The sequence below is a fragment of the Rhinolophus hipposideros genome (assembly GCF_964194185.1).
Source record: "Rhinolophus hipposideros genome assembly, chromosome: 20".
NCBI classification, from domain to species: domain Eukaryota; kingdom Metazoa; phylum Chordata; class Mammalia; order Chiroptera; family Rhinolophidae; genus Rhinolophus; species Rhinolophus hipposideros.
The window spans coordinates 2,830,803-2,855,287 of NC_138066.1; the positions used below are offsets into that span (position 1 = coordinate 2,830,803).

The 24,485-nt window shown below is 39.2% G+C and overlaps 1 protein-coding gene across 8 annotated transcripts in view; it reads left to right on the forward strand.

Annotated features, from left to right (window-relative positions):
* The window catches only part of SPECC1 (sperm antigen with calponin homology and coiled-coil domains 1), a 239,140-nt gene that overhangs the window by 106,657 nt on the left and 107,998 nt on the right, over positions 1–24,485 (forward strand). The window contains exon 1 of one of the 8 annotated variants that reach the window (XM_081029669.1): positions 658–904. The exons of 6 other annotated variants lie outside the window; for them this stretch is intronic. In XM_081029669.1, the coding sequence (XP_080885795.1) occupies positions 865–904 (40 nt within the window). In that variant the 5' untranslated portion in view covers positions 658–864. Of the gene's footprint in view, positions 1–657; positions 905–24,485 lie in introns of those variants that run through there. One more of the 8 variants, XM_081029674.1, reaches the window with a different exon arrangement.

Below are 24,485 nucleotides of genomic sequence, written 5' to 3' on the forward strand. Positions count from 1 at the left end.
AGGTAGGATGAGAACTGAGAATGGACCATACTCAAGTGATGCAGGAGATAGAACCAGTCATTCCACTCATGATTTTATTAGTCCTAAGTATTTTTCACTGTGAGATTTAGTTGGTTCTAAGTGTTTTCACTGTAAAATTAACTATGAAAGTTGTTCAGGGTAATTTCCATAAGTTAGTCATCTCTGATAGCAGCAAAACAGTTACCACTTAGGATTGGTATGCATTTTTATTAGGGGTAGTAGTCATCTTGGTTAATGGGCAAATCTTTGTTAAAGCGTTCTTTTTCTTCACCTCCTCAAGAGTTGCTTATTCGTCCATTCATTCGTTTACCCTCAAAAATCCTTATTGGCTCCTGTCCCATGCCAACCTCTGATAGAAGATCTAATTTATTGCCCGCAGGATTTTGCCTTTCCGGTGGCACTTGGATTCAGTCTCCCTGCGGTGGGGTTTTTCCAACTTACCTGGTCCAGCTGCAGTTCTCAGCGTCTGCCCCTAGAGGCCTGAAATCGGTCAGAAGTGCGTCCGTCTCCCCCCTCCCCCGCCGGAAGGACCCTTTGGACGCACAGTGCGATATGCAGATGAAGTGGGTGGGTAGTATGCAGATGAGATGGGCAGGCCGCACCCGGCGTGTGTGTGGATCGAGGTGGGCGGGAGGTATGCAGATGAGGGGGCAGGGCCCTCCCGCGCGGGCGAAGAGCCGCTCCGCCGGCCGCCACCGGGAATTGGAAGGCGCCGGGCCCTTTCTTTGACTGGAGCGGACCGCCGGACGCAGCTGCCTTGCCAGCAGGAGCCGGCTTGAGCTGCTGCAGGGTGGACACCGTGTTCGAAGCCGGCCAGCCGGCCGCTGCCCGAGTCGGCTGAGAATGGGCAACCACTCCGGGCGGCCTGAGGATCCCGAACCAGGTCTGTGCGGTTGTGGGGGTCGCGCCGCGCCCCCTCCCTGGCCGGGCGCCCTTCCCCCACCCTCCAGCCGGGCCAGCCGCAGCCGCGCTGCTGGCGGGCGCCGGGGAAGCTAGTGGAAAGGTGAAGTTCCTGGGATGTGATTCTTGCCTTTGGAATGCGCTCATGAGGTTATGAAATTACCTGTGCCTGCTCCGCGACAAGGAAATGCCACTCGTTATAATCACTTACCTGGAAACCCTGGGTCCGTCCGGACTCAGCAAGTGGGGCGGGAAGGAGCTTGGTTCCGTGGCGGGGAGCGTGCAGGCCCGGCGGATGGAGAGGCGTCCGGGGGCGCGGTGGGTGTCTTGTGTACAGATTTCCCGGTGGAATCCGAGTTGCCCCTCTTGTCTGCCGCCTATACTGTGTGTAGGCAATTCTTGCAGACTTTCTAGGCATTTGCAACGAAAAGTGTGACTTGGCAGTCATTTTTCTGGTTCATTGTCCATTTTGCAGTGCATCATTTGCATATCACACACTTTCTGGAGTCCCGTGGAAGGTGGTAACCCGTCAGCAGATCTGTTGCTCATGGTCAGACCAAGGGCTTGATTGTGACTGTTTCTTACGCAAAGTAGCCTGTGCTTATTCTGGGCCACCGAGAACTTCTTCAGTTTATAAAATTCTTACTTAAGGAATTAAGCGATCTTGTTGGAGAGTCAGCTGGGCTCGTTTTCATCTTCTGGTGAATCTCCCCGGCCTCTGTCACAGATTTAGGTGCAGATAACCACGGGGTTACATTTAAAAACAAAACAGGACCTTTTTATACTGTCACATGAAGCAGATGGTATTTAATTTAGCCTCAGAAATTGCGTCTTGGCTGATTGGGGAGAGATGGTGGAGTCCTGGGTGGCAGTTGATGAGTATCTATTTCTGTGACAGCCAGATTTTTAAAAAATTCCAAGGGAGTAACTTAAATTTGAACTTGAATGAGGAAATTGAAGTTTTGAGAGGTGGAGCGACTTGTCCAAGTGACTTATTCCTTGAATTGGGAGCAGTTTTGTGATTAAGACCTTGGTCTGCTTAGCCTCAGCTCTTCTGCCTGTCTCAGCTGCCTGTGTTGGCAGGGAGGCCAGTCAAGCTTAGGCCATATCCTTGAGGCAGGGCTGAGATGGGTGCCTCCCTGTCAGCTGTGGTACATTGGACTGGTACTACCAGGATCGGAAACTTTGCCACATGGGAATACTGTGAAGAAACGTTTTAGAGATGGAGTTATGACAAATATTACATAGGGGTTATTCTCAAAATTACACGGCACTTATCCAAACTTCTTTGGGCTGAATTACCAATATTTGCAAAATAACGTCTTTGTCATACACAGCCCTGTGATAAACTGTTAGGTAAAGGATATGTAATATTTCAAAAAACACCTCTCATTTAGTACTCAACTGCCTAGGTATTGTGAAAACCCCTGTGTATTATTTCCTTTGTATCAAAATTGTGAAGTGACTGTCCCCCTTATTAGAGCTTTTAAGAGTTTTACTTGGGTGCTTGTGTTCCAATTTCTAAGTGACCTTGCTTTTTAAAGCACTCTAATGGATAGGAAAAAGGACACTTGTATGCCAGTGACTTATTTTATTGCGTTTTTCAAGGAGTGTATATTATTTCAAAATGGAAATTTAGTCTGATTTGCCACAAATAAGATACCCAATTAGAAAATGTTAGAAAATAATTTAAATGCTGAACTATAGTTGGCTTAAAATGTGAGTATAATTTTAAATGCTCTCTTAATGCTGTGATGAAATGCTATAAAATGCACCACTGAGAACCTGGAAATTAGAGTTTTCTTAAAGATTAGTTTATATTCAATCTGCTTTACCATGGAGACTGGGATTAGGCAGAGTCCCTTATCCCAGAGTCCCTTCCCACTGGCAGTTGTGCATTGGACTAGAATCAGAACTAGTGCTTCAATGCGTCACCAGAACAAGGGGCCTAAAGATTCGTGGTAGAGGTAAGGAGAAAATAGAGGGAAGCTGGGCGAGGTGAGAACAGTACCCATCTGATTTTTACAGTTTCTGTATTGTGGCAGTTTTGTCCTTTGAGACACAGACCCTTGAACAGAATTAGGAATGAACAGGGTTATTAGAGAGTGACACCTAAGAAAGAGAAAAGGAGTGGGAAGCAGAATTGGGCTAGGGAAGCTTTAAACTGCGATGCAGATCCAACACTTAAGAAAGGAAAAGGGGGAGGAGAAGGTTTGGTCAGGGAGAGCCGCAGGTAACTAGGTAGATGTGATGAAGTCTTGGCCAACTGACTGGGGAGCTCCAGAGCAGACTACCTATTAAAGGAGTCCCAAGTTGGGAAAAGATGGCCAGTCCCTAGTCCTCTTGCCGTAGCTGTCACTGCTGGAGGCTGTCTAGAAAGAATGTGCCTTCAGCTCTAAAGCCAAGTTGAGTCCTGGGATCCTGGTGGCATTAACAGCTGGATGCACCAGCTAACTGCAGTCCTTGCATCTAAATGCCACGTTGTTTCTCAGCTAGAGATCCAAGTGGCACACCTCATGCCTGGATTCCACAGGACCTCTGTTGCTTGGGCAAGGGTGGAAGTGGCCCATTTAAAGGGTAAATGATGTAAAATCCCTATCTCAGTCCTCCCCACCCCATCTTTCTTAAAAGGGCTGGAATTGTCCTATCTCTTCCAGGTGGAAGCTCCTCATCCCCTCTGGGGCACACCTCAGGCAGAAGGCAGGTTCTCAAGTGCTGTTTCTTTTCTAGCCCTGGAATTGGCTGTGGTTGCAGCAAGATTCCTCTTTTGTGATTCTTGTGATCCTGAGTTGGATCATTGTGATGTATTGTGGGATTGCAGAATGGACAAGAGAAATGGATTAAAAAACGTGAACATTTGCTAAGTGAGGGCAGCTTGAATCAACATGTTGACCACAGCTCTTACTTCTTAGAAGGTACCAGTTAACAGTCCTTCAGTTTCCACTGGGTTGTCAGTGCTTGCATTGTCAGAGAGGGCTGTTGGGTGTAGTTGTGTAGGTTGTGCACTGTTCAAAGGCATCTGGCAAAAGGGATGAGTGGGCCCAGTTGGAGTTGTATCAATCCAGAGGAAGGGATGCCATTTTGCAATTTTGCCTTTTTATAGTCACACAAAGGTGCTCCATAGGCTAAAGGAGGCTTGTATGAAGGTGAGCTAGAAGGCTTTCCCCACTATCATTGCTAGCTGCTTATTATTTGCTTTAAATTTGCAAGTATGTGTTTAAACAATGAATTTAAATGATATAGAACAAAAGAAAAAGCTTCTTCCCATACCCCATCAGGTCCTACTCTGTATTAGTTATATTAATAGTTAATGGTTACTTGGGTTAAAGAGGAATCCCAAAATAGCCATTAAAACTTGATTTCTCCCTCACGTCCTAGTCTAGTGTGAGTTGGGGGCAGTCTGAGGAGTTACAGGCTAGAAACTCAGGCTGGTGAATGTCGATTTTCAATGCCTGGTTTCCAAGTTGCGCTGGATCTGCCAGCAGTCAGGAGAAGAGAAGAGACACGTGGAGGGGGATACTGCCGGAGGCTTTAGGGGCCTGGCCTGGAAGTTGTGCACCTGGTTTCTACCCACACCCCACCTGGATGCTAAGAGGTTAGAAAATGTCTCTGTGAGTGCCACCCAGAGGACAGCATGGATGCTGGTGTATGCTAGTGGTGTCCTTCCAGTCTTGTTGACTACTCTCAACCACATCTGTGTCAATATTTTGTTACAAAAATTTTAATCAGAAAAATTGAAAGACATGTCTAGTAAACACCCATATACCCACCACCTAGATTCTGCAATTAACATTTTGCTACATTTGCTTTGTTCCTATTTCTATCCATCTATTTGTCCCTCTCTGCATCCATCATCCCATCTTATTTTTATGCATTTCAAAGAAATGGTTGGTTATCTCTATAATTATATATTATATGCTCTACCTATACTATTCCTTGATTCATTAGCTTTTGAGGCTATCTGCTAACCTTACTCTAAAAGTTGAGGAATTAAGTATTTTAACTACTATATTCCTCTCCTCACCCATTTCTGCAAGTCATACTTAAATACTCTAAATTTCTTATTAGTATAGTAAAATGCTAATGATGGAATATAGGTGATGTGTATACCATTCACTGTAAAATTTTTTCAAGTTTGCTATATGAAATTTTTATTTAAAAAACTTAAAAATTCTAAGGAAATCTATTTCTTGACTAACAGTGTCCTTGTCTAGCTAAATGAAGATACGCTATTCCTGTATTTCTTCTGCCTTTTCCCTAGCATCCTCCGTACCTTATTTCTGGTCTGCATCTCAACCTTTTACATGGCTTAGAACATTTTGTTTTGTAATTAGTATTATTAAATATTCTGTGCATTATTTACAGATTGATTCTAAAAATCGAAAACCAATCAGCATTTAAAATATTAGGATCCCATAGTTATTACTAACTGGAGAATCGGGTAGTGCATTTAGGTTTACAGAGGAGGAAATGTAATCTTACATTGCTTAACTTGTAATCTTGACAGAAAATATTACTTTAAAAGAAAATAGAAGGGTAAGGAGATTGGAAAGGAGTTGGTACAAGTATTATAATTATTTAATTTTCAGAGTATCTTAAAATGCTTTTATCTTATTAGCCAGCTTCTTGATTTTACAGATTGTTACAGAGAATTCATTTTCTTCTTGAAGATAGAAAACACGATGATTAAGAGTTTGGGCTTTGGAGCCAGCCTGCCTGTTCATAATCCTACTTTTGTCAGTTTGTAGCTCTGAGACTGGGCAAGTGCTTTGAGCCTCAGTTTCTTCATCTTGAAAAGGGGATGGTAATATATCATACCTCATAGGGTTGTTGTGGTGATTAATTGGTGAAAAAAGTTGAAGGGTTCGGATAGGCTCGCATGGAAAGTGCCTGGTTAGCTGTAGTTGTTACTATTCCTAGACTTCCTTCCAACTTTATGTTTTAATTTGGGGTTAGATCATAGTTTGGGGTTGCCTTCTGGTCCTTTCTCACTCTCAGGTTAGCTCACTACTTCTTGGATCCTTTTTCCATTTTTGCATTCCCTTTGCTTTAGCTGGAGTATTTCCAATGATCTTCTAATGTTGCCAAACTTTTATATATTTCATAATCTTTATATTCAACTTTTTCTTTCAGTTTTCCTATTGACTTCTAAATTTTCATCAACTAAATTTTCTATTTCCAGAATATTTGTTTGTCTTCTGTTTTATTCTTATTTATATCAATTTGGGGTTAAGTTAGTGGGGAGGAGTTGGAGTTGGCTGGAGGGCTTGAGCAGGTGAGTTAGTGGCTCCTGTTGCCTGTTAGTTTTAGATTTCAAGAATTCATTAGAATTTTTACAGTATTCACTAAGAGGAAAATATAGTACGCATTTTTCTCAGATGTATTTTGTTCTATAGGAGAATTTCAGAGTGGAATTAGTGTTCTGAGAGACATACTTTGGAAAATGTGCCATTTTTGGATTTATATATATACACATATGATCTATGATAACAAATAAAAAGGTAGAAAGTAATATCAGATATATTTGTTACTGTAATAAATGTGAATGAGTTAAGCTCTCCATTAAAAAAGAGCCCCCTCCTCTAAATTAAGACAGAAAATAAAATATATTTGCTGCAGAAAACTATATATACTCAGGTGATACTTTGATTTTAAAAATTAAGTCAGTTAAAGTTGTGAATAATAAAAAAATCCAGGTCTTTAGGCTATCAAGTTCAGTATCGTGTTATTTTATTTATAAGTCCAGTAAAATTTAATCATCATTAATTAAGGGGATCTTTGATTAGTGTTCAGTTCCATTTGCAAACTTAGTTAATAAGTTTTACGTATTTTAAATTGTTTTTTAGTTAAATGTATTTAGATTCTAGTTAGGCTGACTGACAGGTCCAGTTTAAGTCTTAGAAATTTTGTAATGATTCTCATAAGTATAGTGATTATTTTTTAAAAGATTTTTATTGAAATACAGCTAACATAAAATATTATATGGTATCTTTCTTGATAGTAAAATGAAATGTGATTTAATTGTGACTATCTCTCATGGCTTTGCCTGACTTACAAGGTCAGTCTACTGAAACAATGTTCAAGACACACTGGCGTGCGCGTAATACCACAAAGCACCTTATATCAGACAGGACCCTCTATCTTGATAAAAGTACAATTCAAGAAGAAAAGGAGTTACAAAATCCCGTACACTAACTAGCAAAACACTGGAAGTGACTGAAGCAAACCTATTAGAAATGTATTGAAAAACTCACAAGTAAAATGAGAAAATTCAACAACGTGTCTTATACAGATAATTTTTCTGACTGTTCATGGAATGGTTAAAACATTGATCTGTTCTAGACAGAAAGAAAACCAACCTCATTATAATCTCTTAAGGGAAATTTTAATGGTTACTTTTTGATCATAATGCAATAAAATTGTAGGTAATAAAAGTGAAAATTTAAAAAAACTTAATCAATTTGGAAATTTTGACCCAAATAGGAACTGAAAACTATAATTATAGAAAAATAGTTAGAAAAATAATTCTGAAGTACTTCATAAAGTTACAAATAATAAGCAAATTCATTCCTCTGAAAGCTTTTGTAATAAAAAAGCATGTAAATAAATGGAGTAATTACTATACACAGAAAATTAGAAGATAATAAAAGACATCTGGGAAGATAGGTGGGAGTTTTTTTAAAAGGACAGATTAATGAGAAGAGAGTTTTGACTGTGTCTGTTTCACTCTTCTCTTACCTTCAGCACCTAGCATTCACCTGACAAATGGTTGGCACTTAGCAAATATTTATTGAATTAATGAACAAAAAAGAAAATAAAAACACTAGAATTAAAAAAAATTTCAGAGTAGGTTCTTTGTTAAAACTGTGAAGTAGGTAAAGCTGTAGTTAGACTAATTAAGAAAAAAGATTCCATTGCTGAAATGCAGTGTAGAACGTGATGGTAGAACTCTTCCTTGAAAAGGACGGTGGGTTAGGTAAATGCTATGCCTACTGCCTCCAAGGATCACACCAAAATTACAGAAAAATTATAGAACAGTCAACCTCAAGAATCATCTAAAGATAGCTGAACAGAACCCCTGTAAGTAAGGATATAAAAAAGAGGCCATATCAAGACTGAAAAAAAACAACAAAAAAAAACCCATGGGCAAAGGAAAAAAAAAAGGTATCAAAAATACCCCAAATTAGCAATGTAAGAAAGTATATAATCAGAGATATGAAGGTTTAAAAAAAGAACAAAATGGAAAAGTTTGATGAAATTGAAATTTTCTCGGAAAACGAAACTATGAAAATCAATTCAGGAAGAAATGAAATACTTGGACAGAAAAATCTTGGAAGACATCACAAAGTGACAAAATAGCTCCAAAAATAATTCTAAATCCAGATGGTGGTATAGGTAAAGTTTTTCAAATGTAAGAAAAATGTAAATTCTGTGCCATTTAAAGTCATCTAATGCATTGTTTCCCAAAGATTACTATATTGCAGAGGGTACAGGTATATGCAGATGGCTGTTTGTCATTTTAGTTTTAAACGTGTTAGAAAAATTGTAACTAGTACATTGAATCTGTGTCTGTTGTCTAGGAAGAGGTTAGGTTTTAAAAAAAAGTAACTCAATATTGAGTTTATGCAGAAAAAATTAAACATATGTAAACAGGTAAGTGCAAATATAGCCAAAATTGTCAAGGTGATAGTAGAAACTTGAAAAATATTGTGAAGTACACAAAAGATGGAAAGCATTCCAATTTATTTTAACAAAAGTAGTACTAATACTATAAATGCTATTTCTGATTCCAAAGCCTTTCAAAGATAGAACTAACAAAGTGAGAGTTCATGTTCACTAGTATAGATGTACAAGTCCTAACTGGAACATAAGCCAAATTTAAGACAACCATATATTCTAAAATATTAAACCACTGTAAAACTAGTTCATTTCAAGAATGAAATAATATTATTGTATAATTAATTTAAAATGTGTTAGACATCAGTAAATTTAAAGAGAGAAAAATTTCATCTTACTGTATGTCAATAATGCACTTAATAAAATTTAACATCTACCATAAATACATTTAAATAAAAGAAATGGATCCTTTCTTAAGATAATAAATAAAATGGTCTGAAAGCCACACACACCATGCTTAACAGGAAACTGAAAATATTCCTATAAAGGTCAGGAAAAAAACAGCAGTGTCATTACAGGACATTGTTTTCAGATAAATTAGCCAAAGCAGTAAGATTCTTTTTTTAAATTTATTAAAAATGAGACAAAATTAGCATTATTTGTAGGTACTGTAATTCTCTTATTAGAATAACCAAGATGATCAACTGAAAAACTGTTAGAAGTAAGGAGAATTCAGTAAGGTATCCAGCTTGGAAATGTATATACCAGGGGTGCCAAGAAAATGTATGCACATTTTAAGAGATGTTCTCTATGCTCAAGCAGTAGTTTGCCATAGTCAGAAGTGTCTGGACGCTGATGGTAACCACTTTGATCACCTCTTGTAATTGCAGAAGTAAACGTGACTTGTATTTATCTTTTGTTATCGGTATATATTGAGTATTAGAATTAACACAGTTTTATCCTTTCTTAAAATGTGTATACATTTTTTTGGCACCCTCTGTATATATTCATATATGGATGAATATGCATAATATGCATATATGTATATATGTAGATTTATATATAACAGTAGCTTTCTTTGTGTTAATAATAATCAGAAACAAAAGTTTATTAAAAGGTCACAGCATGAGCAAAGTGTGTAAGACCTGAGGGAGAAATAAGGAGTGTGCAAAGCCTTTGTGATAAACTGTAAATTCTGTACTCAGAGAGTAGACTCTAGTGATGATGACAATAGATGTCCTCTGTTACATGGAGGAATTATCCTATACATTATAGGTTTTAAAATCAGAAATAGTTGCTGAATTTTGTCAAATGCCTTTTGGGCATCTATCCTGATGTTTGATTTTTCTTTTTAGAAATAATGATTTGATGGATTTGAAAATTTTCACCTTATAATAAATTTTTTAATTTAATTAATTACTTAATTTTTAAAGGAGGGCGCAGCTCACAATGGCCCATATGGGGATCTGAACCGGCAACCTTGGTGCTACTAGCACCATACTCCAGCCAACTGATCTAACCAGCAACCCTGAAATTTTAATTCAAGGTTTTATAAAACACCCTATTGGAATTTTTTTTTAAATATGGAAGGTGAATTAGCAGCATACGTTTTTATTGTTTCCCTGTTGCCTATATATAAGAAAACGTGTATGAGTTGTTAGCTAACATTGTTGTTAGCTCTAAAGTCCCTGCTAACTTTAACATTCTGTGACTTTTCTAACTCAGAAGTGTTTGAGAATGGAGGAGACTGGATTTCATCTGTTGAGTGTGGTGACCAAATGTGCCATAAGTATGAGATTTCCCTGTTGAATTTTGTTTATGTGTAAAAAAATGTGTGTAGATGGCTCCAGTCAGAAGAGACCAGCCTATTTGTAGTCCCATAGCATGAAAATACTGAGAATTTTGAAAGTTTCAGTGTCCTTTTAAAGACTTTGCCTTTCCTTTGCAAAGCACTTCCTCCAGTAAAATCCTCCAACCAGTCCCAACTGGTTGGCGCATCTTTACCCTTCCTCTTCCTCTTCGTGAGATGCCTTCTCCCGTTTGTTTGCCACCTTCCCATTCAGCCATCAAAGCCCTCTGGTGTCCCCCTTCACATGGACACTGTACATCCTACTCCAACTGAGTAAGAACCGCTCGAGAAGAACCCTTGTGGGTCTTACTCGTCTCCATGGCCCCTAACACTCCTTGGAGGCCCTAGCAAAAAGAAAGGTTTTATTGAATTGATGGAAGCTGTCCTTTGTATTTCTAAGAAATTTTTGAATTCTCAGAAGAAAGTAGGTTTGATATTATAAAATTAATGTCATTGGCCAAATATTTAAAATTGAGATTTAAAAAATCATTTCATGTTATGAATTTCAGAAAAGTTTGTTTCACAGGAAGTGTTTTTCCACACTACACATCACTACAAAGATAACCCAGATATCCTGGGTCTTTGGAGGAGTACAGGGTGGGGAGGTTACACGGGGCAGGGTGGGGGTGGTGGGTGGCACAGGGAACTTGCCCACCCACTCTTTCCTTTCATCACTACTAGAGAGACTGAACACAGCCCACCATCTCCCCATTTCCTTCTGTTTTTCACAACTCATACCTATTCCTAAATTTTCTGTTACCAATATCACTGCCTCTGCTTATTTTAACCCTTACTCTGTTACTTAAGAAAAATTAGTCTTTTTCTCCTTCACTCTTTATTTTGCTCTCATTTTCAGCAACTTGTTCCAAATTGAACCTAGTTATGGATAAGTATTAAGATTAGGGGTTATGATAAACCTAGAATAGTAAAGTCATAAATTTTGACCTAAAACTATATCCAATAAAGAACTAGTGCCAAAAACTTCCAGAGCCCTTGAAAATACTCTTTGTTTTATCTGCCAAAGAATTCATCTTCTTTCTCTAATTGGTCTTGCTTTTCTTTCTAGCACCAGCAGCCAAATGTAAAAAAAAAAATCCCGAAAGGTTAAATTATCAGCAGTCTAACCTTCTGATTTATCAACAGATAAACAAAGAGCCTATTCATAGTGGTCATAGAACTATTAATAAAAATTATGTGTATAGTTTTTATTTTTGGTCTCTTCTGCTTTTCTTTCAATCTGAATACATTACATTGTGCCAAAGTTACATGGAATCGTATGCTTGCAGACTGGACCAAAGATGTGGTAAAACAGTCTCTGCAGGTTAACAAAGTGTGTGTGTGTGTGTGTGTGTGTAGTTTTGTTTGCACGGGTATTTGTATTGCTGCGTGTGTGTCCCTTACAACTTCCCCGACATCCTCACCTTCTGTGGCATTCTACTTTTGTGTTTTATGCCTTGGTAGGGATTTTTAATCAGTAATTGTGATTAAGAAAGAAGAATGAAAATCAAGAGATAATAGTAATTGGAGCAGTGATTACATGTTAATGTAAACTGTACATTAAAATGAACTCTTTTTAATAAATTCTTGTATCCAGAGTCTAGTGCTAACCATTTCGTATACAATCATCTCCTATTAATTACTATTTTCCCATTACTCAGGTCATCACTATCAATGTCAATTCTATTACCAGCCTTGACCTTGGGGTGCCCTGGGGGCTTTTTGATGTCCACACCAGGGTTGTATACTTGTCCACATTCTGGACTTCCCTCACTTATCACCTGCTGCCTGGAAACCACTAGTAACGAAAGCTGCCAGAACTGTGTCCAAGCCAGAGTGCTTCTCCTAATAATACAAGAGTATGAAGTTTAGGGCGTAGACATTTTTAACTTCTCTGGAGTTAAACTTCCGGTTCCTGGTTAATGACAATACGTCAGGTGCTGAATGGCGCTCCACTGTGCTGGGACGCTCCCCTGAGATGCTCGGGCCTCCTACTTCCCGTGAACCACACCAGGCTCTCCTCCCGCCCTTTGCAGGGATGCTCCTCTCGCAGAACTTAACAGCTAATTCCTCCATAGCTTGACTGTAAGTCCCATTTTGTCCAGGATAGTCTCAGTTGACTTCCATTGCGGGTCAGTTTATGCCCATTATTTTTACTTTCAAAGTGCCACCATTTGAAAGATAAATTATACCTTCATCCTACTTACTCCTCATCCTTTCAGGCCTCCTCAGCTCAGATGTCACCTCCTTAGGTAGACCTTTTGCCCACCAGGTAGGCTTACCCTTCACCCCCGGGGGTAAGATCTGTTGCTTGCTGGGACTGCTGAATAATCCCCAAGGGTTGGTTGGGCTGAGCCAGGGTTGGTGAGAAGCAGAGAAATTTAGGCTTCTTTAGGCGTGAGGACCCAAGCAGGACTAGACTGGGAGGAACTGAGAGAGGAGAGCCACTAGGTGCTAGGAGGGTTGGGGAAGGATGTTCAGGGGAGGGACTCCTGAGGGGAAGGTGAGATAAGGCGAGAAAGAAAGAGGAAATGTGGGAAAGAGCTGTGGACTTGGATTTATAGGATGGCTTACTAATGTTACTGTGTACATCCTTCCTCGAGAAATTTTCATCTACTCTATCCCTCAAGTCTGTAAGAGTCAGACTTGAGTGTGTAAGAATGAGACATTATGAGCGATTGACCTTGAAGGGGACCGGTACAGAGGGCGACTACTGGTGAGGCTTGATTATAAACGGATTAGATGAAGCAAACTCCGTTTTCCCTAGGTGACAGGTTGGAATATTAAACAAAACCCTGGAATCAGAGACAGACACTCAAGATTCGTTTCTCCTTTCCCCCACCCTTGATGGGTTTTCATGAAGGCAAAAGGCTTGAGTAATATCTATAATGTCTCTTCCACCTTCTAGAGGTGTGATTCTCTCATATGCTTTGGAGAGGCCAGACTAGAAAGCATTTTGAATTTCTACAGAATGTTTTTTTCCCAATTGCAGGCCAGAAAGGAAAACTTCCAAATAAGGATGCATGAGCTACTTTGGGAAACAAAGGGAAACAATAACTAAAATGCAAGTCTAGCCTTTGCCCTGGCATGAAAAGAATGCAGACTGTTAACTGACCTAAAGGTTTCTGTTTTATTTCATATTTAGGTGAAATGGTCAGCTTTGACCATTATTCCCAAAGAAGTTTCTCTTCAGACTTTTAAGATATTTGTGTAATACTGAGATTATTATATTATCCTTGAGAATGCTGTGGTCACTTTATATAAAACTGCCATGCTTAATTGTATATGTGCCAAGAGCAGTGCTTAAAAGCTAAATTTAGAAAAATTAATCTCGGGTCACACTATGGTAGACATTCAATAAACACCCCTATTCAATACTATCGCAGACATTGCTAGGTCACCTCCCAACAATTTAGCCATCTAAACATAAAAGAATGGTTCAGTAATTAGGGTGATTTGATTCATTAGATAGCACATAGACTGCCACCCAAATTGGAATCGTTGGGATTACACCCAAGGATGAGAAATGTTTGACATAGAGGTGAATGAACACAGCCAGATGCAAAAGTGAGTGCATCCTAATGAAATCTTTGTAAAAACGTAGTCCAGAGGACACAAATTGGGAACTTAATTTATCTATGGGTGTCTTAAAGTTTTTGAGTAAGCAAGTTTTCAGGGCCTGAGCTCTGGCGTGTCCCATTTCCTACCACATCCTTTGTGTCTTCACTTTGCATTTCACAGACATTTATTTACCTGTCTGGCTCTGTAGGCAGTTGAATTTTTGTCCTCTGATTAAACAAATAATAAGAGTAATTAAAACTTCAATAAGAGTAAATTAAAATAAAGATTATTTTCAGATTAATTAAAATAATTAATATAGTAAAAATATAAAATGAGGTTGTAATAAATTGTCTTGGTTGCTTCCCAGGGAAATAGGCCTTGATGCTGATTTGTGTGCAGAAAGTTTATGGGCGATGCCCATGGAAACAATACCTGTGGAAGGGTGAAGGCAGAGGGAGAAGTGGAAAGGTGATGCAATCGCAGCAGCTGTCTGTCTGTCCCCAGGGGAGCTTGAGCTAGGATGGTCCTCCACAGTTGTCCCAAATTAAGACCAGGTGGTCAAACCTTTGTACCTCCCCCCCAGGGGCCATGGGAAGGCTTCAGGGGAGAATCTGCTTCCTTGCTTTTTCCAGCAGTCTTTCGTTTCCTCTATGAATTCTGCCCTGAAGTGGGCATTCTGATATCCTGAAAGCAAATAAACATTCACCCAGTATTTTCTCCCTTAAAAAGTGCACTTGCAGGGAGTTGGCTCCATGGCTGACCACGGGTCCTGCCCGCACACGGCCTGGCTGACTCAGGAGGTCAGCACCCAGGCCTGACTCACTTCTTGCCGCCCTTGTCAGGGCCTGTTCCCCCAAGACATCTGGCCAGGACCTCATAACCACCGCCTTTGTGCCTGTGGCCCGTGGGGAGGCTTGCACACTGCTTGCCCTGCAGAGTGGAGGATGAGACCTTGTGATGTGATACCTAAGAAATATATATTTGGTCCCCAGTTACTGGCACAGAGCTCAGAAAACCCTTGGAATTTCTGAGTGATAGGGGTAAGGGGGCGTGTTTTGTTATTCATAATAAACCCCTTTCAACATACTTGAATTTATGTTCTTGGAGAATGGGCGCTGGTTGTCAGAGGAACCGACCATGTGATTAGAGGGTTGGAAACTTCAGCCCCACCCCCGCACCTCTGGGGAAGGGAGAGGGGTTTGGAGATTGAGTTTAACTGCCAGGGGCCAATGATCTAATCAGTCATGCTTCCATAATGTCACCTCCATAAAAATCCTGAACAGTTGGATTTGGAGAGCTTCCGAGTTGCTGAGGAAGCATTTCAGGATGCTGGGAGGGTGGCACACCGGAGTGGGAATGGAAGCCCCGTCTGCCCCCACACATACCCATACCTTGCCCCACGCATCTCTTCCATCTGGCTGTTCCTGAGTTGTATCCTTAACTGGTGATCTAGTAAGTAAACTGCTTCCTGAGTTCTGTGAGTCACAGCAAATGATCAAACCTTGGGCAGAGGTGTAGGAACCTCCCGATTTATAGCTGGTAGACAGCATTACTTCATTGTTCACAGTCTCGGAAACGGGTTTCCTAGAAGTACAGGTGACCGCCAGGGACTCCTGGGACTGAGTCAACCTGTGGAGTCTGTGTTAACTCTGGGTAGTTAGTAGTGTCAGAACTGAGTCATCGGGCACCCAGTCGGTGTCTGGAGAGTTGCAGAATTGGTTAGTATTTGGAAAACGCACACCTTTGGTGTCAGACGTAGGTGTGAGTACAGTGGAGAAACACAGTTTGTTTTCTTGGGCCTCATCAAGGTCTTGAGCCTCCCAGCTTTGGCAAAAGAGGCCTGACACCTGCTCCTTCTGGTGTGACTTACTCACTGTAGGTGCAACAACTATGGCCTGGAGCCACATGGAGAGGAGGAAGGTTGAGCCCCCAGACAGGATCTGGGCATTCCTGAGCTCCTGCCCCTAAAACCATCATCCGACTATCAGACCCCTCACCTCCAGCCTCTGGTCGGAGAACATCTGCTCTAAGTCAGCCTGGAGTTTGGTCATATGTCTGGATGTGAATCCCTCTCCATTAATTTTGCCTGTTGGTTGGTGATGCCCTGTAAGTCTTACCCTTTTCTTACCTCAGGTTAATTTTGTCCCATTGCTTTCTTCTTACCATCTGGCTTTCCTGTTACACTTACATTGGATCTTTCCATTCTTCCTTTGTGTCTCTTATTAACAAATAAAACAAAACATTGTATTCTTCTCATTATCCTTTTTCTCAGAGTTCTGAGTGAATTTCCTTAGTTGATCTTCTAATTCACTGACTCAATTTTCTATAGTGTTCATATTGCTGGCTATCAGATTTTGCATGTGAAAGCAACCTTTCCTGATGCCAAGTTTCCCCTTTTAATGAAGGTGTTTTCCTCTCAAATTTAATTGAAAATACGGAGGGGAGACTTTCTACAGATCTGTTTACCACACTGGCCTTGCTGAGTAATTTGGGAGCCATGACTGATTGGTCCCGAGAGTTGAGTGCTGCTGCCGGCCTGTGGTCACCCACTCCTCTCCCACTAGCATTCCTGACCAGAAGGAACACGTGGGTGCTTTTTGCAGGTCCTGGGCCTTCTCTCCCCACTGTCTAGCTCAGGTCCGGGTGCAGCGTCCTCTGGGCCTCTGCAGGATGGGGTTGGGAGTTTGTGTTGGATACACATGAAGGGTAGGCTGCAGGGTAGTGTTCCCACAGCCTTTAAGCTCCCCCTTCTGCATCCTGCCAAGGGATTTGAATCCAGGTGGGAATTAGACTATACAGAAAACAGAACCCCACAGAACAGGCACATCAAATAGAAAACATTCCTTTAATAAATTCAGCCTGATCTGAACAATATTTAGTCCCCTTAGCTTATGTAAATGTGCAAATTCCAGCAAATCCCTCAATGTGTAAGTCTTTTCTTCTTAACATGTAACAGCATAGGCCTTGGAGCTAGAATTCCTGCATTTTTATCCTGGCTCCCCTTTGTACTAAGCTGTGGGATTGTGGGCTGGTTTCTTAATTTCTTGCTTTGTTTTCCTTCTCTGTAAAATGGGAATAAGAACACTTCCTTAAAGCCTCAGAATAGTGTCTAGAGGGTAATGTGTCAAAAGTATTAATGAATGTTAACAAATTAACAGCATGTTAGCTCCTCTTTTTTTTTCTTCCTCCTGCCTTATTTTCAGGCATTTTCCTTGAGATAGGCATCATTTCGTTTACCACCAAATGCTGACAGTGCTCCCCCTGCCTCCGTGTCCCACAGCTCCCCTCACCCCCTATGGCTGCCCCAAGGTGCTCTCTATAGTCAGGGAGCATATTAGTTTCCTATTGTTGCTATAACAAATTACCATACATTTACTGGTTTAAAACAACACAGATATGTTTTCTTACAGTCCTAGAGATTAGAAGTCTAAAATGAAGGTGTCAGCAGGGCTGGTTCCTTCTGGAGACTTCAGGATGAATCTGGTTTCTTACCTTTTCCAACTTCTAAAGGCGATGAGCATTTTCCCTCCATCTTCAAAGTTCATCCTTCCAGCCTGTGGTTCTCTCATCATGTGTCCTTTTTCTGTCTCTGACCCTCCTGCCTCCTAATCATAAAACCCTTTTGATTACATTGAGACTACCAGATAATCCAAGATAATCTCAAATCAAGACCCTTAACTTAATGATAACCTGCAAAATTCCTTTGCCATATTTACAGATTCCTGGGATTGTGATACGACATCTGTAGGGGAAATTATTCAGTACACATACCACAGGGAGGAAGATAGGTAATAAACCTTATAGCATACTCATTCCACGTGATGCCCTAAGCAGAGAGGTGGGGCGCTCGGACCAGGAAGCAGTCTTTTTTCCTGGGGTTTTCCTGGGAAAGGTTACACAGAAGAGGAATGTTCAAGCCCAGCCTGAAAGGCTGACGAAGCGCGTTTGCTGGGGTGGAAGGGTTTTAGGCAGAGGAAACAGCACTTGCCAAGAAATGGACTTGTGAAAGGATCCAGCAGTTTTGAGGGCTAGTTGGGTCTTTGATGTTTCCAGAACATTCAGGAGGGATGGTAGGCAAAGAAATGTGTTCAAACTAGAGTGTGCTATGATAATGGATATGGAATGTATCCTGTGAAGAGAAGGGAACCAGTGGAGCTGTTCTGGTGGGTTTTTATAAGTATACATGTTTTGTCTGATTGTGTAAGTAATACATGTTTAGTTTATAGAAAATGAAGAAAATAAAGAAATATACGCAGGAAATACAAATCACTCAGAAATAAATAATGACGACATTTTTGTGTGGTGTGGCTATTGAGCCATGTGTGTATGTGTACTTTCACATAGTTAAATCATATTGTATATTCAAATTCATATCTTGACTTCAATAGTGTATCAAGAGATTTCTTCATGTCATTCAATATTCCCAAATATTATTAACGTGTTCATAATATTCTATTCTATATATTACTGTAATTTATTTAATCCTCCTCTTGTTGGAGCCAATGTTTTTCTCTATTTTAAGTAATTCTAATACATAAATCCACGTTTAAGTTTCTGAATATATCCTTAGGCGAAATTCCTAGGTAGGTATGTACTTGGCTAAACTATAAGATTGTTTATAAAACAGTTAATATGTATTTCTGTATTGTTTCCAGAAGTATTATAAAATACACATAGCTATATAGAAGTATTGGTTCTGTGGTATTATTATGTTCCGAAGTAATTATCCCTAATTTGGTGCGCAAAAAAAAGTACTTCATTGTTTTAATTTGCATGTCTACTGAATTGCATATATTTATTGGTCATTTCTCCTGGGATTTGACTATTCCTTTCGTCAATGTTCCTTTGGGGTTTTAATGTTATTCTTGTTTATTTTTTGGTATATTAACATTACAAATTCATTTCTGTTATACTATCACAGATAATCTCTGCAGGTTTTTTTTGGGGGGGTGGTTAGCTTATTAATTACTATGTGTTCTTAAAATACAGAAGTCTGAAACTGTTATGATACAGATTTATTTTTTCCGTTGTGATTTCTGACATTGTTTCTAGGCTTAGAAAGATTTTTCCCGCCCTAAGGTCAGATGTTTTCATATTCAATTTTTTGGAATATGGTTTCATATTCCATTTTTTAAAATATTTATGTCTTTAATCCGTTTGGAATGTACTTTGGTTTATGACATAAGAAAATATATTTAAAACTTTTGGCAAATCAGCATTTACTGAGCAAGATTTCTTTTCCTCACTGATTTGAATTTGCTGTTTTTTAAATCGTATGTTACTTACATATTCTTGGATATGTTTGCTGTTCTCTATATTTATTCTGCTCCATTGATTATATGATTTTAATTGTTGTAGCCATGTAATATTTTAGAATGTGGTAAATCAAGTTTTCTTCATTGTAATTTTTACTTTTACTACTTTATCTGATTTCCAAAAAATTTAATTTGAATTTTGGTTAAATTTCATTGGTACTTTAGGGGAGAATCAGCAAATTTTCCAGTATTGAGCCTTTCCTTCTAGGAATGTGATAAATGTTTTCATCCATATTCTCTAGTAAAATTTTAAACTCTCTGTAAAGGGAGAAATATGTTAAAGGCTATGTACGAAAATTGGATGATTGGGAAAATGGTGGTATCATTGAGGCAGAGACAGAGAGACAGACACCAGGAAAGTCAGGAGGAGAATTTGAGAGGCAACATAAAAAATTCACTTTTAGAAATTTTGAGTTTTAGCCCTCAGGCACATCTGAATGGTACTCCATCTTCTGTTGAGCTGATACTGATTTGTAGTGGGGAAAGTGGTTGTTGGTCAATGGGGATGTTCTGTATTTTTTTATTAGGCTCAATATCTGTCCTTCTACCAGGACACTTCCTTTCCTATAGGAGGAGTCAAGCAGTTATATAGCGCGCGCACACACACACACACACACACACACACACACCACATTTCTACTCGTGCTGTTTTCTCTGCTGCACTGTCCTCAGTCTTTCTGGAGTCTTTCCTGAGTTTTACCCTCTTAAATTGTTCTCTCTCAGGATAATACTTTTCAACATTATAGGGTGAGATTGGCTTCTCCCTAATTTTAGCAAAGCTTTGTTGTTTAGTAACTCTTTGTTGTTTCCTTACATGTTGTTTATTTTGTTGGGTTTGTGGGTTCAGCTGTCTGCTCCATTTTCTTCGTCCACAAGTCCACTATCTCTTTCGGAATGACCTGTCCTCACCATTCTTACTAGTCTACCTTCAAGACCCAACTCAGTTGTGATCCCTTCCTTGACCACCTTCTCTGGCCCTCTGGGCTGGACCCAGTGTCCTAATGTGCTCCATGTTTACTCTTTTTATTCCATTTACTGCCCTGTGTTGACGCCATCTCCTTGTGTGTCTGTTATATACATTCCTACATCAATACCTTATACCAGTGTACTTAGCACATATAAGGTATTTAAGAAAGGTTTGTAAAATGCAAATAATCTGAACTACATTCATGCCAGGACATAGAGACTGAGAGAGTAAACAGACGGTTGGAAATCTTATAACTAGAGATTAATATTTTGGAATCATTCCTATGAGTGGCTATTTGAATCTTTAGAAGCGGATTATGAAAAAGGGAGCAGAACAAGAAGAGTTGTCAATAATCCCCCGCCTTGTTCATCTCTGGCATACCTTAGCTCAGGAGTCTGTAGAGATGGTGTAGTTCAGGCCTGGTCCCATCTTTTGGCCACTGCTTATGACAGAATTGCTTTTCAACACAGTAAAAGCCACAGTGTGTCAGGTATGACAGCTTCCTTTTCTCTTCCTGTTTTCAGTCCTTAAAAGGGCTCTCCAGGTACTGCAGATCCCAGGAGCCTGGAGTGAGAAGGAGCTGGCAGTTGGGAAGGAGTGCTTCCCCTCTGTGTATTCTCAGAGATGTGAGATCAGACAGACCTGTTTCCTGTGGCTAGGTGGTGGAGGTCCCAGTGTACCGATCCATTCACTGCTAGGTTCTAGAATGAAAACTTCCATGGTATCCTCTGCTTGATGATCTGCCAATGCCCAAGAAGTTGTTGATATGTTTAGGTGCCAAGGGCCAGACCCATATTTAGCAAAGAAAAAGTGTGATCCACTTTTAAGAACTTGAGATAGAGAGCTCAATCTGAACATTCAGAACAAGCATAACTATGTGTAAAGGAGAGAGACAGAAGAAAGCATTTACCAGAAAAAGTAGTAACTCAGAATTATTATTTCTTGATTTGGAACTTTTACTAGATGAAATACAAAGGATAACAGCCCCTAAGAACTGAATTAGTTTTCTGGAAGGAGTATCTTATAAAATACAAAGATACCAATATCATGAGGTGAAAAAGGTAAGATGCTTGAGGGCCCAATCTAGGAAACCTAGTAATTGAACAAAGGATTCCTAGAAGGGGGGAAAAAGAACAGATGGAGAAGACATAATAGATAAATAAAAGGAGAAAACCTTCTAAGCTGAAGAAAATCTTAGACTTCAGATAAAAGGACTCAAGGAAGTCTGGGAAAAGACATAATTGTTAGACTGTAGCAATAAAGACAGAAATCAACCAACTTCTTGAGAGGAAGATACGTCAATTTTGAGGAGAATAGGATGGCATCTAATGCTTATGCACTAGAAGCTGCAATAGTGTCTGTAGGGACTATTAACCCTAAAGAACTGTAAGTCTTCTATACCCAGCCATATTGGCCTGGATTCCCACTTGCAGGCTACAGAAGTTGATTTTGGTTGATTTAGGAAGAAAAATCCAATTTCCAAGGATATTGAGTTGCTATGGAATTGTCAGAAGGGCTGGAGAGTGAGGCTTGGAGACTATGCAGCCAGAAACACTGTCCAAAATCTCACACAGAATTGGCTCAGGCTGGACACTGCTGCCCTGTGCATGAGCACAGACACTGCAGCTTATACTCAGCACACTGGCACTGGAGCCGACAGTGGGCATCCGGGCCACTGCTCGCCAGGATCTTGATTTTGCTACAACTGCCATAGCTCCAGTTAGCATTTCCCATCATAGTCCTTGCTTTGCAGCCTAGTTCCTGAGTCAGTCTGGTCACATATTAGTAATGTCAAGGCCAAGCTGCTGCCTCGCTACAAAGGAGTGTGGGGGTAAGAAAGCAAATAGCTGACATTTTCAGCTTATTTAATAGGAGGAGGACCCCACCTTTAACCTAGACGCATAGAGTGGGGAAATCCCCAAGCATAGGAAAGAAGGGTTGAAAAGCTAGGTAGTCAGAAAGAATGCCAGATGCAAATTCTCCTGCCAAAATATCATTCAATGAATCAGAGCAAAAGAAGGACATTTTTAGACTTGAAGGATTTATATATCCTACTTGAGCAAATATTCAAATGTTCAGCTATAGGCAGCTGAAGAATATAAGACACTGGTGAGCAGTGACTCTTGTAGCATTGAAACATTGTATACATAGAGGAAGCTAATATGGCTGAAATTCATAATGTATTCTTGAAAAGAGGGATCATACATTTAGGGAAAATCTAGGAAGTAGCCCAGAACTAAAAATTCTAGACTATCTCAGCAGAACCAAGGATTGTGGATAGGGGCATTCAAGGCATTCAGATGTAAAAGTACTCTAAAATTAATCTTGTCTTTGTTGGCAAGGGGTTAGGGGACAACATAGTTATTTGGTTAAGATTATTGTGGTTCCTACTATCAGTACCCACAAACTTAATAGAAGAGTATACGTAATATTCCCAAAATAATGAGGGGTAAACAACTCAGAAAGGAATAAAGAAAAGCAGTATCAAATCAGCAAATGTGAGGAGAGGAAAAAAGGTGAAACAAGAGTAAATAAACAATAAACAAAATGAAGTACAGCAATAAAGCCAAATAGCCCCACAATAAATATTCTTAAGCTAAATTCACCTATGTAAAAACAAAGATCAGAAATATTACTATCGGACAAAGCAGAATGCAAGAACAAAAGCATTGAATTGAACAAAGGGATATTATGTACTGATAACAACAAAAAATACTTAACCGTTTTTAATCTTGAAGCAACAAAATATATAGAACAAAAACTGGAAATAAAAGAATTTCATTTTCTAAAAATCCATACTATACTAGGAGATGTAAATAGTCTTTCCTAATTTGACAGGTCAGGGAAACGCGATTGCCAACGTGGATGCCCACGGGGACCAGTTGGGCAGCGTGAATATGTGAATTACTGGGTGTACAACAGCAGAGACGATGCAGTGGACTAGAGAGTGCATGCCTTACCTAAAGGCATTGAGATTCATGCATTTTAAAGCACGTTGCCAACCAAACAAAATATATCTGTAGCTTGCAGGCTGCCGGTTTTCAACCTTTGAAACAAACAAGTAAAAAAAGCAAAATTACAGAGGTTATAAATAACAAACTCAACAACTTTATGCAACAGGGAATAGACATTGTTACTCTAGATTTAGGAATTGTGTAATTGATCATATACTTTGTTACGGAAAACAAAAAGTAAAATATAAAAATTAGGATTTTACATGTAATCTGTCATCTTAATCCAGTGGCATTAGTGGTGGGAAAAAAAAAAGATTATAAAAAAACTGCTTTGGAATTCAGAGACACTTTTTAAATAATCTCTGCACCAAAAGCAGAAATTATAAATAATCTAGAAATAGACAAAGAAAGGAGGATTTTGTAGCAAAATGTGTGACTATACTCAGAGGAAAATGTATAATCATAGATGCTTTTATTAGTGTAAGAAAAGAAAGACTGAAAAATATATGAGTGAAATATTCAGCTTATGAAACTAGGAAAGAAAAAAGAAAGAGAAAGAAATTAATGATAAAAACTGAAATAAATGAAATAGAAAACATAAAATGGTAAAGAAGATAAAAGACCAAACACTAGTTCTTTGAAAAGGCAAGTAATGGAAATTATCTGATTAAAATAAAAAGGGGGGAATATCAAAAATGAGTAAGGATCTATTGTTAAAGGTCTGAAAGAAATTAAAAATACAGTCTGTAACAATTTGAAAAACTGGAGGAGACGGAAGTATTGTCACTATTATTCAACATTATGTTGATGTTAATGCAATAAGGCAAAAACATCTTTTGGTTTAAATCTTGAAAAGAAAAAAAAAAACCCCAAATAAGGGAATGTATACGTGATTTATATGTATAAGATAAATATAAAAAGAACAATAGCTTTTTTTTTTCTATACTAGGAATAACTGGTTAACACGGGAAATTGAAAAACAAATCAAATTCACAGATGCCATATTTAGGTTCATATCTAGGAATCATTTTAACTAGAATATTATAGGACATAAGATAAAAAGTATTAAATCTCATTGTGGTTTATAAAACCAAGATTTGAAATAATGGAGAAACTATAATGCATTCCAGGATGGTCAGATTTAATATTATAAAATTACTAATCCTTCTCAAGTTACATGCCTGGATGGATATGACACTAATTTTTTCCTAGAATTATTTCTTAGGAAAAAAGGAAACTCCTTACATTCAATCCTTACAAAGTGACGTTTTTAACTGGGCATGTTCTTACTTAATTGATTCTGC